The sequence below is a fragment of the Drosophila navojoa genome, chromosome 5, assembly GCF_054131105.1.
Source record: "Drosophila navojoa isolate 15081-1374.11 chromosome 5, UAZ_NAV_1.0, whole genome shotgun sequence".
Taxonomy (NCBI): domain Eukaryota; kingdom Metazoa; phylum Arthropoda; class Insecta; order Diptera; family Drosophilidae; genus Drosophila; species Drosophila navojoa.
Genome location: NC_142893.1, coordinates 1,919,820 through 1,936,639, shown reverse-complemented (window position 1 = coordinate 1,936,639; position 16,820 = coordinate 1,919,820). Strand labels below are relative to the sequence as shown.

General features: G+C 37.8%; 1 protein-coding gene across 37 annotated transcripts in view; it reads right to left on the bottom strand.

Annotated features, from left to right (window-relative positions):
* Positions 1-16,820, bottom strand: part of brp (ELKS/RAB6-interacting/CAST family member bruchpilot) — a 45,718-nt gene that overhangs the window by 24,895 nt on the left and 4,003 nt on the right. For 22 of the 37 annotated variants that reach the window (XM_089262229.1, XM_089262224.1, XM_089262227.1 and 19 more), the window contains exons 3-9: positions 15,115-15,505; positions 11,712-11,828; positions 11,451-11,624; positions 10,844-11,100; positions 10,528-10,774; positions 10,406-10,461; positions 5,918-5,971 (exon numbers count right to left, since the gene is read on the bottom strand). In XM_089262229.1, coding sequence (XP_089118355.1) covers positions 5,918-5,971; positions 10,406-10,461; positions 10,528-10,774; positions 10,844-11,100; positions 11,451-11,624; positions 11,712-11,828; positions 15,115-15,247 — 1,038 coding nt within the window. In that variant the 5' untranslated portion in view covers positions 15,248-15,505. Of the gene's footprint in view, positions 1-1,751; positions 3,789-5,917; positions 5,972-10,405; positions 10,462-10,527; positions 10,775-10,843; positions 11,101-11,450; positions 11,625-11,711; positions 11,829-13,874; positions 14,096-15,114; positions 15,506-16,820 lie in introns of those variants that run through there. The other 15 variants (XM_089262215.1, XM_018104629.3, XM_018104631.3 and 12 more) reach the window with 4 other exon arrangements.

The window sequence follows — 16,820 nt, the reverse complement described above, 5'->3', positions numbered from 1 at the left end:
TCTGCACGTTCCTCATTTTGAATAGACACAAAAACACACACAGACACACATATACGCTCCCTATTGGTGTGTGTGTGTGTGTGTGTGCCTGGTGAGCATGCACTTGAGCTCATTCGTTTATATGTTCTTTCCTTCATTTGTTAAGCCTCGATGCCAAATTTCACTAATTACGCATGCTGACCTTTAAAAGGCAAAACCCACACACAGCTAACAGTTAGTATGTGAGTGGGCTGCATACGCTCGCCCACACACACACACACTCACACACTGGCAGGCAGGCGCTTGGCTGCTTTATCGTTTTACGACTCGATTAGCATAAAAGTATGCTATGGTTTCTAAAGGTTTTTTCCACTGGCCACAAATTGAAACACAATTTATGGCCAACAAGCAAAAACTAACTTTAATGCTTGCACTTCTTACAGCCCTCACTAAAGACCCCCTCTATGTCTTCTTTTGCTGTGGCGTAATTGCGTGCATTGCATAAAAAAAATAAAAAATACTATGCTCATAAATAAGAGCCTTTAAGGCAAGTCCAAAGCAATCCGCTGCTGTTGATACCCTATAGTAATAGTTTACTTAAAGGGGTATATTTAAAAGATTAAATGCAAGTTCTTAAGCATCTATAGTGTATATAGAACATGTAAATACATATGTATGTGTTTGATAGGAAGCCGTATATCCTCAAAATTCCGATTCAGCTTTTGCTCTGCACTAAAAGTGCTATTGAAGGTGTCTATTGGGCAGTTGAAAGGTCAAAGTTGAAAACGTATAAATATATCAATATATACCATATATACTCAATAGGAAAATGCATACCCTACACTTGAAGTGCTATTGAAGGGGTAGGCTAGGCTAAGGAATGCAGCCTCTTAAGAGGCAAAGAAACTGAAATATATGTAAATGTGTCTGATAAGCTGCTGTCGTCTCAAAGAAGGCTAAAAAGGTGTATAAAATATATATATAATATATATAAATAATATATATATGTATAGATAAACTGATAAGATTTAAAAATAAAAAAATATATATATATATATAATAGAGTTTTGTTGTTAAAGAGGGCATCTTTTAGTCTATCAAGGCCGCTGTGCTTCCCAAAGGGTTGCAGTTGCCTGCCCAACCGTTACGCGCATCGTCCTCTCTCTCTCTCTCTCTACCACTCTAGCATTCTTCCGCTCTCTTTTCACGTGTCGCATATATTATGCAGGCGTCGCTGCGCTTGCTTTTTTTTTTGTTATTTGATTGAAGGGCAATTAATAGATAGGGCAGGGCAGGGCAGGGGCAACTATGCGTAGTTTAGAGAGTATTATGTTTAGTGGGGGACAGTGATAGAGCTAGAGTTGGTGAGTGTATTTGTGTATTGGTTGTTGGGGTACATTTTGCAGTTGCCAGTTGTTGATGGACTTTGATAAGAAGTTCACTTTGCTTGATTTGATTTGTAATGATGTAATGAGAAAACCGGTTTGATGAACTGAATGAACTGTAGTAGTTGTAGGTATAGGTGTGTGTGTGTGTGTGTGTGTGCCATGTGTATTTGCATGTATGTATGCGTGCTTGATTGTTGGATTGATGTGGCTGACATTTAGTTTTGTTTTGATTTGTTGTCGCTTTGATTTGATGTCGATTGATGGATTGATGAATTGATTGATTGATTGACTGACTGAGCGCATTTTGATTGTTGTTGGTATTGTTGTTGCTGTTGCGATTATTGCTGTTACGATTGTTGCTGTTGTTGCAGCCAACTACAATACCTTATAGTAGACATAGGCATTGTCCATAGGTTTGTGGCTTTGCGCTGTGTTGCTGTTGCTAAATGCCTGAACTTTAAAATGTTGCAATTGTTGTTGCTATGAGTTTCGTTGTTGTTGCTGCTGCTGCTGCTGCTGCTGTTGTGGCTGTTGCTGCTGCTGCTGCTGCTGCTGCTATGCAAAACTGTGCTGCAGCTGCAGTTCGTTGTACTGAGTCGGCCGCGGCTTGAGGCCTTATTGCTATTTATGTAATTTGAGTTGGCTTCCAAGTTATATATATGTGTGTGTGAGTGTGCGCGTGTGTGTGTATGTTTTAGTAATACAATAATAAACCGCTAGCTGTGACTTCCTAGTTACTGCTGTCGGTTGTCTTTGCCCCTCTTGCTGCCGCTGTTGTTGTTGTTCTTGTTATTGTTGTTGTCTGCCAGACGCTGTTTCCTGCTTCTTAGCTGTCTGCTTAATGTAAATTTGCTGCTCACACACACACACACAGGCACACACGCATAAACAGGCACTTTCGCATGTGTGTGTGTATATATTATAAAAATACAGTACAAGACGTTGGGCGACGACGACGTTGACGCTGACGTTGACGTTGACGTTGACTGCGATGTCAGCGTAGGCTATAAGAAAAAAAGTTGGTACTGCTGCTGCTGCTTGGTTTGTTTTTCGTTGTTGTTGTTGTTGTTGCTAGTTAATGTTGCTGCTGCTGCTGTCGCAGATTTCCTTCTTTTTTTTTTTTGGCAAAATTTTATTGATTTTTTGCAGAGGCTGGCTTTGCTTTGGCAAATGCACTTTTGCTCTGCTATTTATTATTATTTATATTTATTTAAATATATATTTTTATTTACTTGTTATTTATTTTTTATTTATTTCTTACACGCACAGTTTTAGTTTTAATATATACAGGCTAAAGGCACAATTTGAAATGCTTTACATCCTTTTGAAGGATTTTTCTTGCTGCTGCTCTTGCTTTCTCTTTCTTTCTTTTTATTTTTTATTTTTTGCTCAATGATTCGCGCTCTTTAAGCGTTTGCACTTTTCATTTATAATAATATATATATGTGTGTATATATATATTTTGTAGATATATATAGATTAATTTCTTTTTAATTCTCAATTATTATTTTTTTTTGTCACAATTTCCGTACGCGTCGCGCTTTTTGTATTCTTTTCTATTTGCTTTTCTTTTGCTTTTCTTTCTACACTTCGTTCCGTGTCTCGTGTTTTGTTAGCTGAAACGTTGCGTATACAACTAAAGGCGCTTGCAAAGCTTTCGCGACCACGAGGCCAGCGACCATTGAGACAATTTGGCAGCAGCAGCCGCAGTCGCAGCAGCAGCAGTAGCAGTGGCAAAGCTTCGTTTGAGCTATCAAATTCGGCTCAGCTTCGGTTTAGCTCAAACGCAGTGAAAAAAGAACAACAATACAGTTGAGGCGTCATGTGGTTGGCTGCATTCGTGTGCTTTCACTGTGTGTGACGTCGCGCGCACTCTCGGCACTCGGGTCAGTCGGCATTCGGTATTCGGTACTCGGCTTTCGGCATTTTGTCACTCGGCTGAAGCTTTACAACTTTTGGCTCCGTTGCCAGCGCACAGGCGAAAAGCTTTTACGTTTTACGCTCAAAAGCTGTGGGACACGCGTTGGCGCTGCTTTAGCATTTTATTGATTGGCGTCGGCGTCGTGAGCTGATGTCGTGCTTAGCATTTCACTAAACAGTCAAATAAAAGTTTTCGTGATTTACCGTTAGGTCTGCAGTGGCAGCTGCAGCTGGTGCTATCGTTGCTGCTGCAGCTGCATTTGATGAACGCAGCAGCGCCTGCGTCTGACATGAATGCAGGTTTGCAGTCGACGTCGCTGTCGCCGTCGCCATCGCCGCTCAGCAGCTGTTTTTGTGCCGTTGCAAATGAAAGCGCAAGTGAGACGTCCTTTCGATTAGTCCTTGCAACACGTACCGAATATTCTATGTCGATTTCTTTTTTAGGTTTATTATCTCCCAAAGCATCAATGCGCTCTAAAGTAGGCAACTCTACTTACAGGCATTTGATGTGTGCCCGACTCATAGATATCCTTTTACATTTAAGGGCCGCCACTTTGGCTATATGTCTATTTATATGATAGATTACCAAACTGTTGAGGCTTTATGTGTGCTCGACTATAAGTTATTCCCTAATGATGCGAAATGTAAAATTGTTCCGATATCTTTTAGTTCTTCTTTCCTTTTCTATAGAACTATGCGCTCTACCTCTAAGCATACTTGAAGCATCTGTAGTTCAATATTTTAAAAGCTTATGAAATATATTATGGTTTATTTAGTTTAATTTTAAATATTTCTAAGACCAAATTGATCTTTTCCCTGTCTTATATTAAATGTTGTCAAAATCCATTATAATTCAATTTTATATTTGATTATACAAATCAGTTAATATTATATATTAATAATATAAGTATTAAATCTATAGCAATGCCTCATCAGATTTCAGCCTTTAGTTAACTTAAAGTCCGTTATTCTAACTTGCTCTCATATTAAAGTTTAAATTTAATTTCAACTGACTCTATTCTTAGCGTCCTAGTTTAGCTTATTAGTTTAGTGTGCACATGTGTCTGTATATATCAATATTGATATGCATGTGTCTAGGTGTGTGTGTGTGTGTGTGTGTGTGTGTGTGTGTATATATGTGTATTAGGTTATGCACTGACACACAAAGCACAGACCACAATCACTAGGACAACATCCGAACAACTGCAGCAAACGCAATGCACTCCATTAGCAAGGGAGACGGAGACGGCGTGATAGAGAGAAAGAGAGACAGAGAGAGATGGGTGGTGTGAGTGGGCGAGCAGAGGTCTGCTGCTGCCTGTGTGTTTGTTCATATAAAATTGAAATGCAATTGCATGTAAATCGATAAATCAATTTAGAGTCTGACATTTCGAGTGGCGAGTCGAGAGTGGAGAGTGGCCTGACCAATGATGAGGCTGTGCATAAAAGGATGCCCGTCTGTCTCTCTGTATGTCTCTGTGTGTGTGTATATGCGTTTACTTTTGTTTGTCACTGTGCCAGTTAGTGTGCTACCGCTGCTGCTGCTGGCTGGTGGGTGGTGGGTGCTGCTGCTGCTGCTGGCGCCGTTGTTTACTGCGCATTTCCGTTTCCGGCTTTATTCATTTCATTTGCAAGCAGCAGCTCGAAGTAAATGTATTTCGCAGCTAGTAATTGCGGCACAACGACAAGGACCTCTCTGTCTCTCTCTCTCTCTCTCCCTCTCGCTCTCTCGTTTGCAGTTTTTGACAGCAAAATGAATTTCAATTTTTTTTTGTTGCGTCAAGCCGCGTAATTATTTTATGCCCTGTGGCCGAACAAAGCGCACAGGCTATGCCAGAGGAATGGCCATAGGAGCTGCCACAGCGCGGGCGCCTTGTCCTGCCACAATGCACAGAGAGTTGAGGCAAAACGTTTCATGTTTATAAACGAGCTACGCCCACGCACACACTCATATGGGCCCACCCACCCCCATTATTATTTATGCGTATGTATGGACTTATGCCCACAGCCACTTCTCCAACTTCCGCCCCCTCTTGTGCTTGCTAATTAAAATTCAGGCATTGGCATCGCTTTGCATAGCTACGTAATTTGCTTTGGCCAGGGCCAAACAGCATGAATATTTGAATGTGACTGCCATTCATCGACAGTTTAGGCCAACTAAGTGCAACTATGCCAGGTGGCTGGGTGTTGCTGGGTCGATGGGTTGCTGGGTTGCTGAGGGGTTTCAGGTTGGTGCAGTGGTTGGCTTGGTTTTTGCTTCGTGGACTAATGTCTTTTGAGCTATGTTTGGATAATGTTGGCTAAGGCGCTAGTAACAGAGAGAGGGCGAGAGAGAAAGAGAGAGAGAGAGGGAAAGAGAGAAGGGAACAAAGCAAATAGGTGTGTTTACAATCGGGTATAGCCGACTGCGGAAATACTCGTTCACAATTTAAGATAATATATACATATATAATTTCTCCAAATTACGAAGTTGTGAAATTTCATATATAGTCTTCTGTTAGGATTATATTTTATATAAACTCTCTACTATAAATTCCATATAAAACCAATGTACCAATGTATCCTAAAGCAGTAGCACTATCATGAACGAGCATTGTCTAAAACAGGGTATTAAAACAACAACAACTCACCCTCACCCCCTGCTCCTCCTGAGCGTATTTCTTGATTTCACGCTCCAAATCAAGCTGTTGTTGTTGTTGTGGGCCCAGAGAAAATTGAGAAATTGAGAAATATTTGTGTTTTGTAGTTCAGATGTCGGTTCGCTCCAGAGGGCGAATGTATGCCAGAGACAAAGTGGCGCCAGTTGAATGTCCATAAATGTTGTTAATATCAAATTCACACACACGCACACGCACACAGACAGAGAGAGAGAGGGGAATAGCTAAAATATGCGTGCGCTTAAGTTATGTAAGGTTCCTGGCAAATGGAATAACTTGAGCGCAAGGCTTGGAACTAGCTGTGCAAATGCTCGTAACTATGTATGAGCTGATTTTACAGCTGAGTTGAGCATGGGTTTAAGGGCTTTAGATAATACTTTAAGGTATTGCGCAGATCAGGAATGTTTTGGCCATAAGGGATGTAAGAGCTTTAGTTATAATATGAAGGGAGAGTTGTAAATGTTATTCGATTTAGCAATTGCTAGAAATAGTTTTACGGCATAGTAAAGCGGCTTATATACAATGGCATGAATAATTGTCTTGACGGGGAAATAAAATCTGGATATATTTGAAGACATAGACTTCTTGTTCATATAGCTATTTCAATTTATTGAAAAGAGTTTAGCGAATACTGCTTTTAGAATAACCGAAGATTGTATATAGTAATATAAGAGAGATGTATGAAACATATTTAGATGAAATACAGTTATCTATGAAATGTATAATCCATGCGAGAGATTTTTATATTCCAATTTTATACTTCTGGAAGGACTCTTTTAGATCTCCAAAATCTTTTGACAAATATAGTATTCAGTTTTACAATTTAACATCAAATTAAGGGAAAAACTGCATTGAGAATAGAAACGTTTTCCCTGTATGTGAACATATAGATATTTTTATATATAGAAAATCTTTGTCCAATACTTTTTACCTAGCCTTCTTTAAGCCACCTCCTTAAAATCAATTTGCTTATTCTTTGGATATGCAATGCAAAGTTTGTCGTTTGCTTATCCCCCTTTACTTGGCTCACTTTTTGTTTACCAAGTATTCGCAACACTTGATGCATATTCAAACAGCGTATTAAAGTTGTGACAGCCTTGGCTAAGAGTTGGGCATCAAAGTTTCTGTACTAGATAAGAACTATTAATTAAAGTTGACATAGGCCTCACGTTTTTTGTGCTAGGCTGAAAAGACTGAACATGTGCGTATAGCAAATGCAATCGGAATCGAAACAACAGCAACAGCAACAGCAACACGAGCAACATCAAAAGCAAAAACTGACCTCGACCCAGCTAACGGCGCTGATTGCTCGCTTTTGCCGCTGTTGCACGCGTCGTATACGCAACGTCAACTTTTTTAATTGCTCGCCCACTCGTTCGACATCAAAATATAAAAAAAAATGGAGGAAATTCCCACAAACCTAGTACTTTTTTTCCTAGTTTTTTGTTGTTGTTTGACTGTTGGCCATGTGCAATCGAAATAATCTGTTTATCTTTAACACCGTTTTTAGCTAGATTCAACAAATCGTATAGAATCGTGAGAGAGTATAGGGTATATAGATGGATATGAAATAAGTAATTCTATATTATATCAAATGTCTATAACTAATGTTTACCAATAATAATTATATATCATAGATTTCCATTCAATATCGATAACTAAATATTGTCTAAAAGAGAGCTTAAAAATGATTAATGCTTCTTAAGAACTTTATCATCCCCTAATTCGAAGTATTCAAATATATATTGTTGAAGACCCATTTCGAGTACCTTCTTTCGTCGATACATTCTCCGATAAATATCGGTATCATCAAAATGCAGTTTTTGCTATATATGCCAGTAGTAGTAGGATAACTTCTAGTCAAGCACTCTCAACTAGTGCATCCAGTATTTTTCCTGCTGTCCGCTATTTGTTGTCATTGTTGTACTGAACTGAAGGATTTTTAATTACAACTGTCTCTGCCTATTTCGCTCGCTTTTGGTGTTATGGAAAAAAAGGGAAAATACCAAAACCGGAGACAAATTCATTTCTAGCAACGTCAAATGGCGCCCCAAGGCGTGGCGGACTTTCAATAGCTGTTCGTTATTGTATTTTATTTTCGCAAAAAGAAAATATATGTATATAGAGATGGATAGATAGATGTATATATAGAGTATATATACAATTCAAACAGTTTGAATGCGAGCATTGAAGCTTCCAGTTGATGCGTGAATAAAATGCGAATAAATTGCCAAGTGGGCAGCTAGCCAAGAGCGATGGAAATGGTTCGAATGTGGAGCTGACTTAAATAAGTAGCATATCATATAGCATCAAGGTTATATATGTATATATATATATATATGTGTATATATACTTGTATATGTGCGCGCGCTGGGCAGGCTTTTTATACGGTCCGACGCTTTTGTTGACATGCCCTGGACTACGGCTAGCCTTTATATATGAACTAGGACGAGCAGTCCGAAGTGAGGGGAGAGAGGCGGTGAGAGAGTGTCTGTCTTTTAATACATGGCATTATGTATACGCATGTTATCTGTGGCCTGGCATGCGAGTAATTATAGAGTGTGTGTGCATCTGTGTGTGTGTGTGTGTGTGCGTGTATAATAAGCAGCTGGCCCGTTTGGTACGGCCTTGGGGACAGATGAGTCAGAAATTGTTGTCAAACTGGTTAGGGCAAATTTTCAGTTAGATTTCCCATGAGAGGCACGACACATCTATCCCACAGTGGGGGCCAGACAACTAGCTCCCCCAGCTTGCACAGTTTGAGCTCCTTTTTTTTTTATGCATACCCTATGTATCGCATTTTATGGAGTGTATATAAATCACGCGGTATGGACTCTTGCATGGCTTGCGTGCAGTAAAACGATGCACTTAAATGATTTAGAGGCGTATTCCAACAGTTTGAGTTATTTTAATGTTCTCTACTTTAAATAGAATGTGAGTATATGTGTATAAAGTCATCAGTAGATATACCCTACTTCTATACCCTGTATAGGATAGAAATTTTACTAAATGACTAATTATACAAATGTGTGGGTAATAAAGGGTAGAGTTAATTAAATTGAAGAAAAATATATATTATTACTATCCCGTAGAGGTTAGTGAGAGAGGTCTTATGGTTTTATCATTATAAACTTTACTGAATTAATATAATAGAAGACTTATCATTGCGTATAAGCAAGATATTTACGATTTTCACAAATATACAGAGCATCAAAAAGTCGAGCACTTTTTGTCAGCTTGCTTTTAGGGTGTCAATAAGTATGAAATATGATGCAAATCGAATGCACTTTGCTTGTTGCATAACTGTGCTAGCAATAAAGTGCCATAAAAACAGGGTCAATACGGGTGGGGGGTAAATGGCAGAAATAGAGAAACTTATGGGCGACATAATACCGGGGGTATTGTCAAAAACAATGGCAACTGTCTGTGAGATGTACGAAAATTGTATGCAACAAATTGAATTTTATTGCTTGCCCCACATTAAGTTGGGAAAGATACAGAGAGTGTGTGAGAGAGAGAGAGAGACAGGGAATGGGAAAGGAAGAAAAGGAAAGGGCATAATCAGATACAAAAGACATTGCAACTGATGAAATGACTAACAATAAGTGAGTGTAAATGTGTGTGTGTGTGTGTGTTTGTGAGTGTATTAAAGAACATTTATAGCTGACTCATTTGCAATACGAAGAGTGTTTTATCTCTTTGGCATGGGAACAAAATGAAAAACGTTTCAAATTAATTAAACAACAACAAGAAACTAGCTAGCAAAAAACATGTCAAAACGTTAGAGGGAGACAGAGAGTAGAGATAGAGCGAATATATGTATGTGTGTGTATGTATTGGTGTGTGTGTGTGTGTGTGTTCATAAAAAACTCGTAAACAAAACACTACAAACAAACTGCAATGCTAAGAGTTTTAATATTTAAGATTTAAGTTCATGTTAAACTTGTTTTAACTGGCAGTTAAGTTCAAAAGCAAAAAAAACGAAGCAAAAATTTGTTTTTTCTTTTGTTTTTTTTTTTTTTTTAGATCAATGCTAGGCACTACATTATATATGCGTGTGTATTTGTGTGTGGGTGTGTTTAGTATTATTTTGGTATTTTTTGTATTTAGTATATGTAACAGTTAAACGAAAGTAAAAGCAATTGCAGTCGCAAAAGTTAGGAAAAAATTAAAAATAAAGGAAAAGTTCTATAAAGAAATAGGTATTTTTTGTATATTCTTTTGTTGTTGTGGTATTTAACGTTGGTATATTTCTTTGTTTTTTTTTTCGAAATCATTGTCACTAGAGCATTTTGTTTGCCGCAAAACGAAAGTTAGAGTTGTTTCTTTTTCCTTCTTTTCTTTTTTGTGTTTTTGAGTTAGGCCTGGTATGTTTTTTTTTTCTTTTAGGCTGACTCAAGATAAGTGTGTGTGGGGTTTTTGTGGTTGGGGAATAGAGAGGGGTCTTGTCAGAGGACTTACCTGTTTTTGTGCCATCGCCTGCATTTGCTGAAACATTTGTCGTTCCTCCTCTTTGCCTGCATACGAATGCATATACCCTCAATTAGAGAGAGAGAGAGCGTGGGTGAGAGGCTTAGACTTACCCATGCCTTTGGCTTGCAGCATTTCCAATAACTTTTTGATACTCTCATCGCGTGCGATCAGCGTCTGCTTCTGTGTCTCCACTCGGCACTCAAGATCCTTGATGGTCTCCCTCAAGATGCTAATCTCACGCTGCAGATGATCATTCTCAGCATAGATAGCCTCCATTTGCTGCTGCATCTCCAGATTGGGCTGACGCATGCGCAGGCGCAACTCCTCCTCCAGCTGGCGCACGAGCATCGCTTGTTTCTACATGTAAGGGGAGTTCGTTATAGTTGGTGTTTACTGATTGGCTGCCTGTTGTGCGGTTTGTCTCACCTGATTCTCTGTGCTAAGCAGCTTTAGCTGATCATTGATCATACTGTACTTGGCGCTCTCCTCTTTGCGCAACGCTCGCTCTTTCTTCAACTCTGGCGACCAAAATGTTTTGATGCTGTGCATCGAGCTGCCCAACTTTTGATTCGTCAACTCCAGCTCTCGTTTCAAATTCCCCAGCTCACGCTGCAAGTCCGTGTTCTGATGCTGCAAATCACCTAAATAGGCGCGATCCGATGTTGGCATGCCCGTATTATAGCCTAATTGATGATTCAGGGAAGAGGGGCGTTGATTAGTTGAGAGAATATTTTACAATTAAAGGCAATGTTTTGATTAATATATTTATTATTATGTCTTTTCCATTAAAATATTTATTATTCATTAGTATATCTTTTAGTATTTTTGTTAAATTGGACTTGTAAATTAATTTTTTATTTTTATATTTTACAGATTTTCATAGGACTATAACTGGTAAGCTCTTTTTCGATTTCTATTTAATTTTAGTATTTTTTCCATTTACAATTAACTTTAGATAAGCATTCTTTCATCTCCCAATTTTGCTCATCTCTCAAACTTAAAATATATAACTCATAAGTTTAGATTTACTTACCTCCTAGCGCACTGGGACTTTGTCGCGCCGAACGGCCATAGAGTTCATCCTCCAGGTACAGGCCCCTTTCCAGGGATCTGTCCCTGGAGCGATCACGTGGCTCTCGTATGGGTATGAATTCACGATCATGCGGATCCACAAGTCCGCCACGATCGAGCGACTGATAGCGGGTTCCTAAGGTTAATGATAGATACAGAATTAATAGAGGCGATAGTTAGAGAGCATTTGATGATGGTTTGCTGCACGGCTTTGGGTTATTACTTGGATAGTCCATGGCATGTGACATCGGTGGTCTGCTGGCGCTACGGCTGCGATGATGTCCCGCTCCGGCGGGACTTGTTGGCTCATCCATGTCGCGGTAGTATGGACTGCCCATTGCTGAAATTCACATAGAATTCATGACGATGATCAAATGAGGATGAGGTTTTGGGTACGTTTTCGTTTTGTTTCTCTTTTCATTGGTTGTTTGAATGTGAGTAGAAACGATAATCGAAATCATAAATGAACTGGTTCACATGTTCAACCAAAGAGCTTGGACTAGTTTTTGGTTTATTCATTTTGGGTGAAATCTAGTGCAGTGGAAAATTTCTGTTGTTGATTTTTTTTGTTTTTTTTTTGCACTAAATCTAACATTTGTGTCGCTCATACTGAATTAAGCAGTTACTAAAGATGTAGAAAAATTACGGGTTAGTAGTAATGGAACGCAAGAAATATGAAATGGACAAAACTGCAACCAAAAATTTGTTTTTGTCGTGTTGCGCACGGCGCGTGGCTAAGCTCCTCCCCCACTTGCCATATAAAATGGCTCATAAAGCAGCTACTTTGTGGACTATTCTCCTGCGTTTCTCTTGCCAAGTTTTACCCCACCTTCGCTAGCCTTAGCCATGCTGTGTGATTTGTGCAGCGCATAAACTAAACTTTTTCGCCAACCACACGAGCTGCACAGTCTGCACGTAAGCAAGCCAGGCTAAGCCACACGAAAACTTAATTTGTGGCTCTTTTGTTGCTGCTGTGATGTGTCCTTGCGCTTGAGTGTTGGCGTTTATGCTTTTTAGCTATTTAACAGCTAACTATTTAGCAAATATTCATATAGACGGAAGCTTTAACTGACATAGTTTTAAGCTGAAACTAAACACTCACTGTTGGATTTTTTAGCATGGATGCTTTGAAGATTTCTTTGACTTTCGAACTATTAGCCGTTTTATAGCCAGTCCGTAAAATTCTTTAGCCTAGCTCAAGTCAAGTTTGGTTTGGTTTCGGTTATATAATTTTAGCTATTTTCCAAATATTAAAGCTCATCAATTCCTTATCAAATACTAGTATAAATATGAATTATTGACCCTAACTAATGAAGAATTATTTTTGAGCGCAACCTTATGCCTGGCTAAAAATTGTCTTTTCCATATTCGCACATATATTTCTCTAATTTATTGAAGTAATTCCCCTATTCTCTATAGCTATAATTCAGAGCTGTAAAATATTTGCCAGCTCTATAGTTTGACATTATTAGGTCATAAATTCTAAAAAAAAAATGAAAACTATTTGTAGTGAGTTGCTCACAGCTCGAGTTGCAAAGGGCAATAATGGCCATCAGTTTAAGCCAAGTTAAAGCGCTAATTAGCAACTTTTATATTATTATTTAAGCATGTGTGAAAAATGATGGTCAATTAAGCACTTTTCTATTAAATAAAGTGTCTAAAAACTATAGAAAAAAACTTTGCTTGTTGAAAAGTTCGAGAGCGATGGGGCGGATGTTTACAAAGTGATTGTTGAGCTGACCATAAATTGCAGCTAGTTGGATAACTTTTACTATGTTGCCAACAATTTTTCTTATGCTCGCTCAACGAGAGCGAGAGGAGAGTCTGCCTGAAGCTGGGCACCTGTAATATGTTATATGTACATATATAGCTATGCAAAGACTTTACGTGGTAGATGGATTTATGCTATATCCTTTATAGTATACGCTGTATAAGCTGTAGAGTTCTTGAGCAGCAGAGATTTAGAAATATGATATATATATATATATATGATATGATATATACATATAGTCGTCTTTATCTTTTACTATCTGGAACTAAGTTCTGTTGTTGTGCCTTAGATTTGCTTGCCTAACTGTTCTTTGTTCTATATCTTTCAGTAAGACTGCTGTTTAGACAGGGATATATATAACATGGAGCTCTCGATATTTGTATAAATATTGATCTTCCTTGGATCATGAACGAGTATTATACAGTCGGTTCCTAACCCAACCTCCTAGCCTTTCCTTTTTATTACATTTATGTAAATTCGGATGACGAGAGCAAGCAAATGCTATAAACTGTTTGCTAGCTAAACATAACTCCAACTTAGTTTGTGAGACTTTATGAGTTTTCATGTTGGAAATGTGAGCATGTGGTGGCACATAAAGTGAATTTGCTTGCTAACCATAATTGTAATCCAGTTTGAGGCTTTGATTTAGTGTAACACTTCAGCAGGAATTAAAAATTTGATTTGTGGCTGATGCTGATGCTGATGCGGGCAACTCGGTGCTCGGTGCGAGGCAGAAGAGTGTTGGGGCAGTTAATGCCAACTGTTGGCCATGTTGTTGTTTTTTGTTTCTCTCTAGAGTTGCCAGGTCAATGTAATTTACAAGACGACTGAAGCAGCTGCTCGAGATTATTTAATTTAAATGAAAAACAATTGAGTTTTTGCAAAGTTCAGTATGCAAATGCGTTTACATTTAATGCAATTCCATTTCAATTCATCGAGTGTGCGTGTTTGTGTGTGTGTGTGTGTGTATCAGACGTGTGTTTATGTATTTGTTGGTTGTTAAGGTTAAAGAAATAAGTAAAAATGTTTTACAGAATTTCAATTTGTTGTTTTGCAGATGCGTTAAGCGAAAACGTAAAATCAAAATGTAACATGCGCATGCGTGTGATGTTAACGACAGAAATTATAGATTTTAGTATACAATTTTCTTTCTTTTCTTTTTTTTTGTTATTAGTATTTTTTTTGTAATTAAGAACTACAAGAAGAAGAAGAAGAAGAAGAAGAAGAGCACAAACTAAAAAGCATTTCATGAGATTCTTTACAAATGACAATTTTGACAAAAAAGTTTGATATTCGAGTAAATATGCTTAAGCCAATAAATATTTGCTCTTGAGCTGCATAAAAACGAAATTTTTTTTTATAAATGTAAAATATTAAATTTATAGCTATTGATATATTATTTTAATTAAATTATTATTTTTTATTTTCTTAAAATTTGATTTTTATTAATAAATTAATTATTTTATTGCATTTTTTGTTTATTTTTACTTTTAGTATAATATTTACTTGGTTTTATTTTTAATTTTTTTTGTATTAATTTTTTCATTTCGTTTTTATGCAGTCAAGAAATTTGTTTTTCAAGTTTGAAAGCCAATGGAAATTATATGAAAATATATAAAACAAATTTGCGAGTTTCGCTAGCTCTCTCTCTTTCTCTTTTCTTTGTGGCACAAACGTGAGCAGCTACATATGTTTTGGTATTGTTGTTGCACTTTGTTTCTTTTTGCATCTTTCAGATAGACAAATTGATTTTTAGCTTTGGGGTGCTTCGCTACGTTTGTGCTTAGTCGTTGCCACTAATTTTAAGCATAACTATAATAGATAGTTTTTTTGTTTTTGTTTTTGGTTTGTTCACCTAGTGGACTTCCGCGTGCGCCGTAATCCCTTGATGGTGATCGATCGACCGTTGGCAATTCCTGCAGTCGACGCACGCGACCCGGACTGCGAACACCAGAGCTATTCACTGGATTATAATCGTCGCGTGACATAATCCGCGGCTGATCCGCGGCATGCACCCACGCAGTTGTTGTTGTGGTTGTTGCTATTGTTGTTGTTGTTGTTGTTGTTGTGGTTGTAGTAGTTGTTGTTGTTGTTGTCCTGTTGTCCTGTTAAATGCTTCGTTTGATTGGTTTTATTTGGTTTTTGTCGTTTGATATGCACGTTTTGATTGGCTTTTTGTTTGTTTTATATTAATTTGTTTTCTTTTTTTTTTGGTTTCTATGTTAAATTCTTTCAATTGGCTGCATCTGCAAGTGTAAAAAGTGAAAGAGAACAAATATGGTACAAAATAAAGATAGGAACAGAGAGAGAACATACACACACACACACACACTTACACAGCTCATACATATCATACACATATTAAGCATACGCCTCCTCTGGCCATACATTTATTACGCATACGCCCCGGGCTGCGCCTTGACTCAACTTTAAGCTTTTAGCATTAAGCGTGTTTCTTTTTGCATTTAAATTAGACTACATCAACTAGCATATCCTTAACCTTTTTACCTAAATCTCAGCCTCTCTAAGCGAGAGAGCGAGAGAGACAGAAAGGAGGAGAGAAATGTCGAGTGGCTTTTGCATTATGGCAGCTCCTGTTTGCTTTCTATGCAATTTTTTTTTTCTTGTGTTTTCTATTTAGACAAAAACAAATTGCATGCAAATTGCCACTCGACCAAGTCGCTGCCAAGAGGAGTCGCACTCAGCTGTATGTGCACACACCCACATATACACGTGCACACTCACCTGCACAGGGATAGAGCTACATATGAATGACAACGAGGGTGGCTTAAGTAAATCATTTTTTGTTCTTCTCCAAGGATATAAAGCTCACTTGTCAAAGGTTGAGTGGTATCTGAACTATATGGAAACATATTGTGTATATTTAGGTTCCTATAATTCCCATATTAATTGCCTATAAGAAGCAGGCTTGACTAAGGCAGGGTTCTATTGAAAGTAGAGTAAAAATCAAGGAAATAGAATATTTCATGTTTATAAAATACAAGAAGTTGGGTTGAAGTAGTTCAATACAAGCATATTGGATTCATTTGGATAAGGGAACTCAATCAATCGCGTAGGCACATATTTTATATCTTTAGGTATAGAGCGGTCTAATTGGATTACATAGCCTTTTATATATTTTTAAATATTATAGATCTTTATAAAACTTGGCTATGTATATAGATTTAATATAGATTGAATTTCTAATCGATTCCATTTTCAGATCTAGTTAGGGTAGAAAATATAAATAGTTAAATATGGTTCTAGATATATCATTGATATAGCTCTTATTATTTAGTCTACATTACAGTAGATCAGTACAGTAGCTAAGCTGTGCTAGTAAGGATGAACTAATTTTAATTACTTTTACATCTCAATTATTTACAATAAGTTCTTAAAGAGCCCTCGCTAGCCACAAGATAGTCTACATTGCATTGAAGGCAGAAGACGAGTTGCACGTTTCTGCCAGGCTCAAATACGGAAGGGCTCAAAAATGAAGTGCAGACGCGCACAGGCAGCGTCGCTTTATGAATGGGCTAAGGCAATGGCTCAAAAAGAAAC